The sequence below is a fragment of the Salvelinus fontinalis genome, chromosome 30, assembly GCF_029448725.1.
Source record: "Salvelinus fontinalis isolate EN_2023a chromosome 30, ASM2944872v1, whole genome shotgun sequence".
NCBI lineage: Eukaryota > Metazoa > Chordata > Actinopteri > Salmoniformes > Salmonidae > Salvelinus > Salvelinus fontinalis.
Window position 1 is genome coordinate 12,482,285 of NC_074694.1, and position 13,825 is coordinate 12,496,109.

Below are 13,825 nucleotides of genomic sequence, written 5' to 3' on the forward strand. Positions count from 1 at the left end.
ACTACCGATAGCTAAACACAGTTCAGACCCAGTTCTCAGCCTTACTCTTCATAATCATGGTTAAATGAAAAACAAACCAAAACGCAAAATTACTTATACAACACAAACACACATTTCAGTCCACCAATGCAGATAAATAAAGAAGTTTGACAAGTGTCAATGCTTTATCATTTCCTTCAGTCTTCACACAAACGAAATGCACGCTGGGCATTATAAAATCTCTTCCTGTTTGACCTATTCATTCGTAAAAATTATTTCATCTGCAACGCCAGTGTAATTTCAGCAACTAAGAGGAGCAATTTTGGCGTAACAGTTTAGCTACCATCAAAAGTCTACTATTAAAATTGGAAACGATGTTCAATTTGGAATATTTACCGACGGGACGAAATACAATACAATACGCGGATCAAGCGCATGCGCCGTTGAGACCCGCAAGCAACTTCTTCACAGGGCAGTGGTGAGAAGCAGGGATGAGGGGCGGCAAAAATGATATTCATACCGGCAACATTTAATTACTGGGTTTAACACAATTACATGTAACCACTATCTGCAACAATGTATCAACTTTGAAATCTGAACGTAATAGTTTAGCAACATGTATTATGGTACTACGGGTTAACTTGTCCCCACTAAGAACAATGTCTAATTGGTGACACAAAAAAAGAAACGTTTGGAAAGAAAGTTGGTATGTGAATGATGGTCATACTTAGGCGAGTAAACTGTAAAAGGGAAATAAATGGCTACAGTTGACACTTTTAGCTATTTGATGAAATGTTTTATTATAAATGGGACTTTTTTTCTTTGTTGTTCCTTAGCCTTACAATATGTACAATTGCAAATATTATTTGAATAATACAAGATTTGAAATCCCAGCAGTCTTTAAAAATGACATTCAGGAGAAAAAAATTCTGTTATTAATTAAAACAAGTATTTATTGGAATATGTAATATTGGAATCAAATATAACTAATAACATGTAATGACAATAACTTACACTGAATTAATTCAGTGTAACATTGATGTGGAAACTCTTATGCTCTGCTATTGCACAATTCTAATGTGTACATAGGTCACAAATGAAGTTATCTTCAGTAAAATTGGAGCACAACTCATGTGCCCACCTCCTGTACTGCTCACACCTAATCCAGTCCCCACCTGTGACTGAAAACAGCTCCTCACAGAAAATACATTCTGCATCCCCTTCTTTTGTGGCTGGTTGTGTTGCAACAACCTTCTTCCAACACTTTTGATAAACAGGGTAAATAGAAACAGGCCTATAACAGTTAGGATCAGCTTGATCTCCTTTAAATAAAGGACAAACTGTGGCTGCATTTCAAGCAATGGGAACCTCCCCAGAAAGGAGAGACCGGTTATAAAGGTCGGAGATAGGCTTGGCGATGATAGGGGCAGCAACTTTAAAGAAGGGTCTACCATCTGACCCAGATGTTTTTTTTGGGGTCCAGTTTAAGGAGTTCCTTTAGCACCTCGGATTCAGTGACAGCCTGCAGGTAGAAACTTTGTCGCTGGGCAGTGGAAAAAGAGGGAGGAGCATTGGGGTTAGTCACATTAGAAGGGGTGGGACATGAGGAAATGTTGGACGGGCAAGGAGGCATGGCTGAGTCAAATAGGACTCCTGATTTAATGAAGTGGTGGTTAAAGAGCTCAGCCATGTGCTTCTTGTCAGTAACAAACACATCATCAACATTAAGGGACATGGGCAGCTGGTTTATTCTCCAGGTCTATAACCGTTTTCCAGAACTTCTTGGGGTTAGACCCATAGAGAGATAACTGCTCCTTAAAGTAACTAACTTTGGCCTCCCGGATAGCCTGAGTGCACTTATTTATCATTTGCCTGAACGAGAGCCAGTCAGCCTGAGTATGCGTGTGCCGAGCCTTTCGCCAAATGCAATTCTTGAGGTGGAGTAACTCTACAAGATCACGGTCGAAGACCGTGGCATTTTCTGGGTGTTTGGAATCATACATTGTGGGATTGGTCATTATCTGAGAAAGAATTAGGGAGTCCCATTGCTTTAAGGTGGTTTAAGCATGTCCCAGTTTAGGTCACCAAGCAGGACAAATTCAGACTTAGTGTAAGCGGCCAGGAGAGAGCTTAGGGCAGGTAGGGTACAGGCCGGTGCTGATGGAGGACGATAGCACCCAGCAACAGTCAACAAAGAGCTATTTGAAAGTTTAATGTATAAAACAAGCACATTAAATTGTTTGGGGACAGACTTGGTGGAGACAACCGAACACTGAAGGTGTTCCTTGGTAAAGATACCCACTCCCCCACCTTTGGAAGATCTGTCTTGCCGAAAAAGGTTATAACTAGAAAGGTTAACAGCAGTATTCAAAACACTCTTCCTTAACCACGTCTCAGTAATTACCAACACATCTGGATTGGAGGTGTGAACCCACACTTTCAATTGATCCATTTTAGGTAATAAACTTCTAGTATTAACGTGCAGAAAATACAGGCTTTTTTACGAGAGCATAAATCCGTGAAGCAGATAGAGCACAAGTCAGAATTGGGGCTAGCAACAGTAGATGGGCCAAGGTGCACATTTCCAGATATCAATCAGCAGTAATACAATCAGGGCACGGCAGAGCACAGGGAGACCTCCGCAGTGCTGATTTATAACACCTGAATGTGCATCAGATGGCAACAAGATCATATTATACAGAAATTTCATCAGGTAACATGAATACAAAGCCGGCGAGAGGTGGTTAGAATAGGATGGGAGGCCAAAAATCTGTGTAACCAATAGAGAGTCAGAGTCCCGAGTGTGGGTACAAACATAGTCTGTCCCACAGTTGGGTAAAGAAAGTTTGTAGTCAACAAAGTATGCAGGAGTCATGAGGCAAATGATAAAATAGCAAAATGCACATTTGCTACTAGTGCGGTTGCTAACATAGCATAAATTGTCTAAATGACTGGTAGAAACACATTCATAACCATAATAAGGTAACTAGCCCCATATCTACATTTTTCTCTCTAAATGAGTGGATTGTTTATCTGGAGGCTTTCCTACTTGTATATTTAAAAATCTATAGATCAGACTTCATTGGAACATATCTACAATTTCAAAAGATTTGATCAACTTACCACAAAATAGTTTTGTTGAAATATCTCCAAAAGTTGTGATGACACAGAGGAAATGTTTTCTTGAGCAAGACCAGTGGCAGCCAGGGCAAGTGTTGGGAAAATAATTTGGTGACATCTTGTGGTCTTAATATGAATTAAAGGTGTGGGGCAGTTACCCCCAGTACCCTAAACGTTGTTTGGCCTACTACAGGTGATATAGTCTATCGCCCAGAAGAAAAAAAACACGTGTTTTTTATACTTTTTAAGACATTTTGTTATAACAAATACCAGAATCTGGTTACTATTAGGCTATCATTTGTTTGTGAGAAAAACATCTCTGCTCTGTCTGGCCTCCCGACTTGCTGTATGGTTAACCATCATGGCGCTTGGTGACATGTATGAGAAAGATTCAGGACCATGGTCGTGCCCTGGAACCGGTGGTTTTTGACTTCACGTAGTCTACCACCACTGTGAGCTGGACTCAGATACCCGTGGGAATGGTAGGGCAGAATTATCACTGTCAATGTGATTGTCAAGAGAATGAGAGACAATCACACAGTCAAAAGACAGATAGCTAGCAACAGAGTGGCAATAGAAGGATAGAAAGATGGAGCTCCTTGGATTATTAATGTGGTTAAAAAACTAAGTGTACATTTTACAACTATTTATTCATATTTCCAAACCAACAATAATAAAGTATATTCTCATCTCTCAGGTGTTGCAGTCTTTCCTTCTGCACATCATCAACAAGGCCCACTACATTGCCTCTAGCTGCCACGGGGCTTTCTTCAAGGCCGACCACAATGGCTCAGAATTGGAAGGCTACAGTGGGGCCCTGTGTCAGCTACGGGCCCTCCTCCATATCACCATGGGAATGCTCCACGACAACTGTCCCGGGCAGCTGTATGGAGAGCAGGACGAAGAGCTGAGCAGGGGGTTGGTGAGGTAGTACACCTCCATGCACAATGTGTGCTTCTATGGCCGCTGCCTGGGCTTTCAGGACAGTCACCACCAGAGAAAGATGCTATATAGAGTAGACTCATGAGACCATAGACCATTAAAAAATATATAATAAATCATTTAATTAAATCAGGTTTACTCCAGGCAGAGCTAAATATACTTGGTGGTACAGTAACCGAAAAAGGTTGAGAACCACAGCTATAATGGCCTGTCACTTTTTGGCAATTGGTCATTGTGAAACATGGACTAAGTTGGTGTATGCTACTGAAATCCACATTTTCCTTCTGTCTCCCCAGTTCTCACCTGAAGCCCTCGTAGGAACCCAGTTCTTTCTCTCCTCTCGCCCAGACGGCCGTAGCCCACTCGGTCAGCAGGAAAATGACCATGGCAACGTTGGACCTCTCCTGGTGGGGGCTCCCGTCTGATGGGCAAAATAGAAGGAGCACTGGAGTAGGAAGCCACAGCATTTGGATGGAGTCCCATCATACTTGTCTGGGAGGGACAGTTGGGCATCGCTGACATGGGTGGACTGCTGGTTAGGATGGGGGAACTGGCTCGCTGGGACGACTCGTGGTAGAAGGCCCTCCGCTATTTGAAGGTGAATCCTCTCAGTTGGTGTCGAGGTGGTGGAGGACTCTGAGGACCTCACCCATAGCCACACCCAGTTGCACCAGCTGATCGTGGTGTTGGTGGAGTAGGTGTCCCTGTTCGTCGATTGTCTGGGAGATTGCTTTCTCTTCTGCTCATTCCATATTTTGAGGAAGTATTCTGTAATGGAGATGCAGGGAGTCAGGAAGCCGGTGCAGTTGTTGAGTTTAATAATGACGAATATGGAGCGATACAAAACAAGAGAAGCGTCTGGACATGAAAACAGAACCATTACTGCCTGATGAGTGAGGCTACGGAGTGCGAGATTAAAGGGATGTAATCAAGGTGGTGATGAATTCCAGGTGTGCATGATAATGTGGCGCAGGTGTATGTAATGATGGTTGCCAGGTGTATGTAATGATGTGTTTCCAGGACCGGTGGTTAGTAAACCGGGCAACGGTGAGCGCCAGAACGGGAGTAAACGTGACAGTACCCTCCCTGGCGCGCGGCTCCAGCCGCCGGATGACTAGGGCCAGGGGTACAGCCCCAAGAGCGAGGACCGTACCCTTCCCTCTCTTTGGTGACATTTGTTATCAAGCAGCTCCGTCCATCTCTCGTCTGCTGATCCACTTCCATGGAGGAGGCTTCGAGCCCAGATTTCCAAATCCCATGAGGTATGTAAGCCAGGGATAGTGGTAGTGGTGTGATGCCGGAAATGATGAACCCCTAATCTCACAGTAATTAAATTAAGGGTGAGCTCAGAACTTACCATGATGTTTACTTTCCTTCTGTTACATTAACCTGTCACATCTCCATTTTGTTTTCCTTCCATCCGCCCTCCATCAACCACAACTATCTGAAGAACTGGTTCATGGATCTGAATGTCCCCATCCTGTCTTTGGACTTCTCCCTGGCTCCTGAGGCCCCCTTCCCCAGGACCCTGGAAGAGTGCTTCTACACCTAGTGTTGGTCCCTCAAGAACTGCCATTTTTCAGGTCCGTGTCATTGCCACTGTTTTGGAGCTAAGAGACAAAGAAAAAGGGTTTCTTAGCTAGACAGCGTACCCTCAGGTCAATAATATCGGCACATCTTTTATTGCACTATTACAACAACCATCCGTCTCAGAGCAGCTAGTACTGATTGCTCTGCCCCAGGCTTCACGACTGAGCGTGTGTGTCTGGCTGGGGACAGTGCTGGGGACGAACCTCTGAATACCGTGTCCATGAGGGCCATTGCCTGCGGTGCGCGCTTCCCGGATGGTATTATGGCTGCATATCCTGCTAACCTGCACACCACTGATAGCTCGCCCTCCCGCCTTCTCTGCTCCTGCTATCAAGGCACAAGGCGAGACCCAAATGCAGACACAGGAGGCAGATGGTTGGAGTCTTACAATGTTTATTAATCCAAAGGGGTAGGCAAGAGAAAGGTCATGGACAGGCAAAAAGTCCAGGAGGTACAGAGTGGCAGACAGGCTCATGGTCAAGGCAGGCAGAATGGTCAGGCAGGTACAAAGTCCAGAAACAGGCAAGGGTCAAAACCCAGGAGGACTAGAAAAAGCAGGCGACTGGGAAAGCCGCTGGTTAACTTGGAAACATACAAGACGAACTAGCATAGAGAGACAGGAAACACAGGGATAAATACACTGGGTGGTAATAAGTGACACCTGGAGTGGGTGGAGACAATCACAAGGACAGGTGAAACAAATCAGGGCGTGACACCTACTGCCCTAAGGGGGGATCTTCAAGTGTATCAATGCCGACACAGGTACGGAAGGAAGGAATGAAGGACGTGAAAGGAATGAGAGTATTAGAAGGGAGGGAGCAAGGGAGGGTAAAGGGGTGTGTGGGATGGAGTCAACGCATTTAGGAAGACAGGTTTATATGTTGAGAGGGATGGAAAAGATAAAGAAAGCAAAGGAATACACATTTTACTGTAATGGGTCTATTTTACCTTGTTCACTAGTCTTTCTAACACTCTCCACTATTGATGGTCTTTCCACTTAAATCTCTCAGAGTTTTCTGTCATTCTTACTCCGCTGTCAGTCCCCACAGGCCTCTGCAGGGGATACGTTGTTGGATGACTCTGTGATGTTCGCCAAGAAACCGCACGATATCAGCCAACCAGTGACACTGAGGGTGGTGGAGGACCTCTCACATGGCTTCATCGGCCTATCGGGACTCGCTAGGGAGATACAGGTAGCTTCAGACATCTCTGCGTAGAGCGAATCAGAGAGTACTGGCAAGCGACCAAAGTTTGAAAGGACCAATCATGGGGCTGGCCCATCAAATGGAGGGGCCGAACAGATGCCTATAAAACCCAGGGGAAAAAAACGAGTTTTATTGAGAAACTTTTACTTACTATAACTGAGTTAACATATGTGGTTGTCTTACCCAGCTACCTGAAGCAACTAACTGTAAGTCGCTCTAAAATGTACATAATAACTTTGATCACTGTGAAATTCTGACAAGTGTGCTGAAATATTTTATATATTTTATTTATACAAATATCTTGCATGTGAAATGTAATACTCAAGTTTAATGGTCGAATAATAACTTATTGTCAAGTTATACATGTTCTAAGTATTTGCCTTTTATGGAGCCTAGCAAATATCGGATAAAAATTGTAACACTGTAATAACGAGGCTCTTAAAACCTTTTTATACAGTGAATACTTTACATAAAGGTCAAACAAAAAGCTATACAGGCGCGCTAGAATGAAAAAGTGAAAGTGACGTATCGGATGCAATGGTGCCTGAACTACGGATGCCGCTGGAGGGCAATATTTTCTCCCTGTTCCGCTTTTCCTTTCGTAAAAAAGGAGAGAGGGGCTGTAGCAATGGAGGGGGTAACTGTAGGGCACGTATTTGACGCCGAATGCATCCTCAACAAACGTCCACGAAAGGTATGAAATAACGTATCTTATCATAATTTGAAAACATGAGACCCTGTTCAATTTAACTCTTTCCCAATCTTCTCCTTTGCAGGGGAAGTTTGAGTATTTGGTGAAGTGGAGAGGGTGGTCGTCCAAGTGAGTAGCTATTTAGCAAGCAGCTGGCTGAGCTAAACAATGACAACAATATATCCTTTGAGCCCCTGCAACCCCGGATTTCTTTCACATCCGTAATATTTACAATCGGAGAATATTCCCGTGTTTTTGGATAGACTGCATGATGCATGGAAGAAAGACGATGGTGTTCGCCGTTTCTGTGCCTTGCTTTATTTTCTTTAGCCCGAGCAGTTTATGTTACGATGCCAAATCGGTATCCAGTAACGTGAGCAGGCATCACCCTAGTACGGTAGCGAACTGTAGCAGCGGAAATATGGAACGCCCACTATTTGCATGCAGCGGTGCTTTCGTCGTGCTAGTTTACCAATAATGTTTCCATACAAAACCATCTTTGATGTAGCTGAATGTAAATCTCCGAGCTCCAGTTTCAGCCATTTAAATATACGCTAGCCCTAAACAATGAACAGATACTCTCTCAATATTTGCTATTATTCAGCAAATAGTCTTAATATTTTATTTAGACACAACGTGAATTCTGTTTTTTTTTTTTATATGATGTGACTATCTGACATTGTATCTGAAAAAGGGGATTTAAACTAGATCCACCTGAACAGATAATTCATGGTTTGACATTATATGTGTAATGTCTCTACTTTGCTCTAATAAACTGTTTTTTTGATATATAATATCGGTTTTCTTTACAGACATAACAGTTGGGAGCCTGAAGAGAATATCCTGGACCCCAGATTACTGGCTGCCTTCCACAAGAGGTGTGTTATTGATATCATACTACAGTGGTTCAGTGGTTTGACAAGAACTCCTTCATAATTAATGTAGCTACATGGTGTATTAGAATTGCCCTGGTCAAATACATCCTTCCTCCAATCCTTGAAACAATCACTTATATCTGACTTAACCAAATTGGTTAAATTAAACGTTCACTTATCCAGTTATTAGATCTGTAGTTCCTTCAAGTAAGGAAGGATGCATTTTTAAAGAGGGCAGAACATTGTCAGTGACTGTATCTGACTGTGTGTGTGTGTGTGTGTGTGTGTGTGTGTGTGTGTGTGTGTGTGTGTGTGTGTGTGTGTGTGTGTGTGTGTGTGTGTGTGTGTGTGATTTCTACAGAGCACAAGAGAGGGAGCTACTCTTCCGTAAGAGAGGGAAGAGGCCAAGGGGACGTCCACGGAAAATTCTGGTAATCATCGCACTGTTGCTGCTATTGAAACACAGAAGATTTAGTCACGACTCACTACAACAAATGCAGCAAATTCACTTCCTTTAGTCATGTTAATTATACTTGTAATGTCTTCTCAATGATTGAGCCATTATATTTACAACAGTAGCAGCAATCCATTTGTTTGTTTGAATGATGAATATAAAAACCTTCCTCTCTCTCTCCTTCTTTAGGAACCAGAGCCAACTGAAACCAAATCCGACCGCTCCTCCTCCTCCTCTTCATCCGGCCTGACCTCCTCTCCCTCCTCCTCTTCCTCAGAAGAAGAAGAGGAAGACCACAGGAAGAAGGCCAAACCGGGTCCTCGCCTCCGCAACCTCTACCCCGTCCCCCAGAAGAGGCCCCAGATTGTTGTGGCCAAAAATGAGCCTGTCCTTAAAAAGCGCGGGAGAAAACCGCTGCTCCCCGAGCTGAGGGCTTTGAGACAGGCAAAGACCCGGCCGCCCCTCCCGCCCCCTTCTCCTTCTCGCCACCACCAGGTCCTCAGGCCCCCCCGCGAGCCCTTCAAAGAGGAACCCAGAGGGGGGGTGAAGAAGCCTCTACAGCCAGCCAGTTTCACCTACACTGGCCTGAGCTCCAGCCGGGGCTCCAGAGATGAGGTGGCACACCAGGTGGCTGCTGGAGGGGCCTTCTACCAGGCAGGAGTCTCCAAACCTGGGCCGCTGAACTCCATTTGGTCAGGTCGCTCCATGTCGACCAACACCCCCACCCCATCCTCTTCATCCTCCTCTTCCTCTCTCAGCAAACCTCTCCCGCCTTACAGTAAGGGCTGGTCAGATCTGAAGCGCTCCCTATCTGTCTCCGACGCCGGCAGCAGCAATGGCAGAGCAGAAGGGCTCAAGGTGGCTTCCTCTCTAAAACCAGGGGTGTCTACATCCACATCACTCTGTCTCCACAGCTCCAAGACCTCCAGTGGGTGCGGGGGCTCTCCAACAGCATGTAGCCCAGCTCAGCGCTTCCCAGCTGGGCAGAGGAGGCAGCAGGAGGGCCCACGAGGTCAGGCAGGGATGGTGGTTCAGCAGCAGGGAGCCAAGCCCCCCTCTACCCCTCCCTCGGCCAGAGACCGCATCAGTCAGGCCCTCAGCCTCCGAGCTCTCAACTTGCAGAGCGTTAAAAAAATTGCGCCCTGCAATGGTCTCCAGGGAAACGGAACCTCCGGCACCACTGGAGTTGCAGTTTCGAGGTTGAGCCTGAGAAGCAGTGCCAGCCCGGCAGGAAAAAGAGCAGGGGGAAGCATTAAAGAGACACACACCTCGTCTGGGCTGAACCAGTGCCTGGTCACGGGAGGGTTAGGGGGAGGGGCACTGCACTCTGGAAGCGTGCCACCAGCCAGAGTGGAGAGGGGGGAGAGAGGGAAGGACACTGGGGCAGAGACGGAGAGAGAGATGGACAACAAGGGACCAGGGGGTGTAGGGAGGGGGAATGGAAGGGTGGAGAAAGGGGGGAGTGTACAGGCACAGGGGAGCGTGTCCACGGCCCGCAGAGGCAGAGCTAACGGGGGGAGACAGGAGGACAGGAAGTCAGGACAGAGCCTTACCGTTAATGAGCGGAACTCCCGGAGCGGTGACAACTCCCGGACCCTTAACGAGCTCAGCACGGGTGACTCAGATGACACCAGCAGCAGCGAATCAGAAGAGTGTGACTCCTCCCCCTATCCCGACAACAACAACAGGGCCCGCCTTGTCTCTATGGAGATGGAAACGGAGACGGACTGGCAGCCGGCGCGGAGCCTTCTAGAGCACGTGTTCGTCACGGATGTCACCGCCAACTTCGTCACGGTAACAGTGAAGGAGTCGCCGACCAGCGTGGGGTTCTTCAACGTCCGCAATCACTAAAGCCTGTCCGTGTATGTACAGGACGCGCATAGACACAGGCCATTTTCCCTCCCAATGGTTAAAGGGACATTACGCTTTTAAATCAAAGTTTGACAGACATTTTCAGACCTCTAAAGTAGTCTAATGTCAAGATAAAACCCACTATAGCTGGATCTACACAAGCTATATTATGTGACGTGGTTTCATTAGAATACTTTAGAGGTCTGAAAACATCTGACATTTTATTTATGAGTGAAATGTCTCTTCAAGGTAAGAATCTGGAGGGAGCTTAAACTCACTAAGCTGATCCTGTATCTGTGCCTAAGGGCAACCTATACCTGGAATAATAAGATACAACATAACATTAGGCTTGATTCCAAACCCATACCTGGTCCCTTTAGCCCATTGATTGCCCCTTTGAAGATTTGCAAAGATTGGATCTGAGACATAACAGTCAAGTAGGCTTGGGCCTGGTTCCATTTCTGCCTTCAACCCTTTCGCCTAGGTCCTTCACTTTTCAGCATATTTTTTCTTATACATATCCAGTCTTTTTAGATCTGCGAGGGGGAGTCAACAAGGGATAGGGGAAAGAGAATGTCTTGGTATTGGACCCTCGTCAATTGAAGACTTTTGTGAAGACATAGCTGTCTGTATAGCTATGCCAGCATATCCCATCTTACTTTGTATTCTCTTTGGACCAAAAGAGTCATGAATGTGAATTGTGTATTTTTAAAAAAATCTGTTAAATTGTCTTCTGTCAGTCAGTATTTCTCTTGCACTACAGTATGTTATTGTAATATTTTAAGCCAATTATATTAGACTGAAACATACCTACTCATCTCAAGCAGGCATGACATTTTTTGTTTTACAGTTATCTTCCAGTGTTATCCCTACCTACATGTGGCGAAGAACATTTGAATTGAATACAATCACAGTCATTGATAGTAAGAGCATCATAGGAGGTGGAGAAGTGTTTTTATTTAATTTATATTTGTACATATGTTTCTCTCCTGTTGATATGAATATGTATCTGTAACTCTGGTGCTTATTATAGCTTCACAGCTTCAGAAACTCGTAGCCTGTGTGCCTCCTGCCATTTCTAAGGTATTGAAATAAACCGTGAGTACTTGTAAAAGTGGGTGCTTAACCATACCAAAACGCTCTTGTTGTTGTTATTGTTAAATCAGTCAATCAAACGTATTTTATAAAGCCTGTTTTTACAGCAGCAGTTGTTACAAAGTGCTTTACGGTCACCCAGCCTAAACCCCAATGAGCAACCTTAGCAGAAGCAACAGCACAGGAAAAAGCACTAGGAAGAAACCAGGCACCGAGAGGTGGCCCATCTTCTGGCTGTGTTTTCGTGATTGGTAGGTGCATCTCTGTGATCTGTACCAAACATGTACTATTATATTGACAAGATATTCAAGTGAACGCTCTAAATGGAAATACATGTCTTTTTTTTCAAAGTTGACAAAATGCCACGTGTGTCCACTTACATAAGTACATTCGTAACAACCTAACCATTATAAAACTTGTAGCAATAAAAAAAAATGTGTAGACTAATTGACACTCATTGACTGCTGATTTTGGGTGGGGGAAAAAAACTCTCGCTTTGCCTCTTCTCCACCTTTTCTTTTTTGCCTCCACCAAAACCCCTGAAATTTCCATACCTAACTATAACATTTTCCGACAGTAGAGGATGCCTGGTCATTCTTTAAAAGTGCCTCCCTCACCATCTTAAATAAGCATGCCCCTTTCAAAAAATGTAGAACCAGAAACAGATATAGCCCTTGGTTCACTCCAGACCTGACTGCCCTTGACCAGCACAAAAACATCCTGTGGCGTTTGCATTAGCATCGAATAGCCCCGTGATATGCAACTTTTCAGGGAAGTCAGGAACAAATATACACAGGCAGTTAGGAAAGCTAAGGCTAGCTTATTCAAGCAGAAATTTGCATCCTGTAGCGCGAACTCAAAAAAGTTCTTGGACACTGTAAAGTCTATGGAGAATAAGAGTACCTCCTCCCACCTGCCCACTGCACTGAGACTAGGAAACACTGTCACCACCGATAAGTCCACTATAATTGAGAATTTCAATAAGAATTTTTCTACGGCTGGCCATGCTTTCCACCTGGCTACCGCTACCCCGGCCAACAGCCCTGCACCCCCCGCAGCAACTCGCCCAAGCCTCCCCCATTTCTCCTTCACCCAAATCCAGATAGCTGATGTTCTTAAAGAACTGCAAAACCTGGACCCCTACAAATCAGCCGGGCTAGACAATCTGGACCCTCTGTTTCTAAAATTATCTGCCACGATTGTTGCAACCCCTATTACTAGCCTGTTCAACCTCTCTTTTGTATCGTCTGAGATTCCCAAAGATTGGAAAGCTGCCGCGGTCATCCCCCTCTTCAAAGGGGCAGACACTCTAGGCCCAAATTGCTACAGACCTATATCTATCCTACCCTGCCTTTCTAAGGTCTTCGAAAGCCAAGTCAACAAACAGATTACCGACCACTTCGAATCCCACCGTACCTTCTCCGTTATGCAATCTGGTTTCAGAGCTGGTCATGGGTGCACCTCAGCCACGCTCAAGGTCCTTAACAATATCATAACCGCCATCAATAAGAGACATTACTGTGCAGCTGTATTGATCGACCTGGCCAAGGCATTCGACTGTCAATCACCACATTCTTCTTGGCAGACTCAACAGCCTTGGTTTCTCAAATGATTGCCTCACCTGGTTCATCAACTACTTCTGAACACTGAACACTAATCTCCAGATGAGCTTCAATGCCATACAACTGTCGTTCCGTGGCCTCCAACTGCTCTTAAATTTCCAGTTAAAACTAAGAGCATGCTCTTCAACCGATCAGTGCCCGCACCTGCCCGCCCGTCAAGCATCACTACTCTGGACGGTTCTGACTTAGAATATGTGGACAACTACAAATACCTAGGTGTCTGGCTAGACTGTAAACTCTCCTTCCAGACTCACATTAAGCATCTCCAATCCAAAATTAAATCTAGAATCGGCTTCCCATTTCGCAACAAAGCATCCTTCACTCATGCAGCCAAACATAACCTCGTAAAACTGACCATCCTACCAATCCTCGACATTGGCAATGTCATCTATAAAATAGCC

At 45.1% G+C, this 13,825-nt stretch overlaps 1 protein-coding gene across 1 annotated transcript; it reads left to right on the forward strand.

Moving 5' to 3' along the window:
• The first annotated feature begins 6,481 nt into the window (after window positions 1-6,481).
• LOC129828641 (chromobox protein homolog 2-like) lies at window positions 6,482-12,249 on the forward strand. The gene is made up of 5 exons (XM_055889735.1): window positions 6,482-7,530; window positions 7,613-7,656; window positions 8,340-8,405; window positions 8,764-8,833; window positions 9,046-12,249. Exons 1-5 carry the CDS (start codon window positions 7,369-7,371, stop codon window positions 10,705-10,707), a joined length of 2,004 nt encoding a protein of 667 aa, XP_055745710.1. The 5' UTR covers window positions 6,482-7,368; the 3' UTR covers window positions 10,708-12,249.
• Window positions 12,250-13,825: the final 1,576 nt, after the last annotated feature.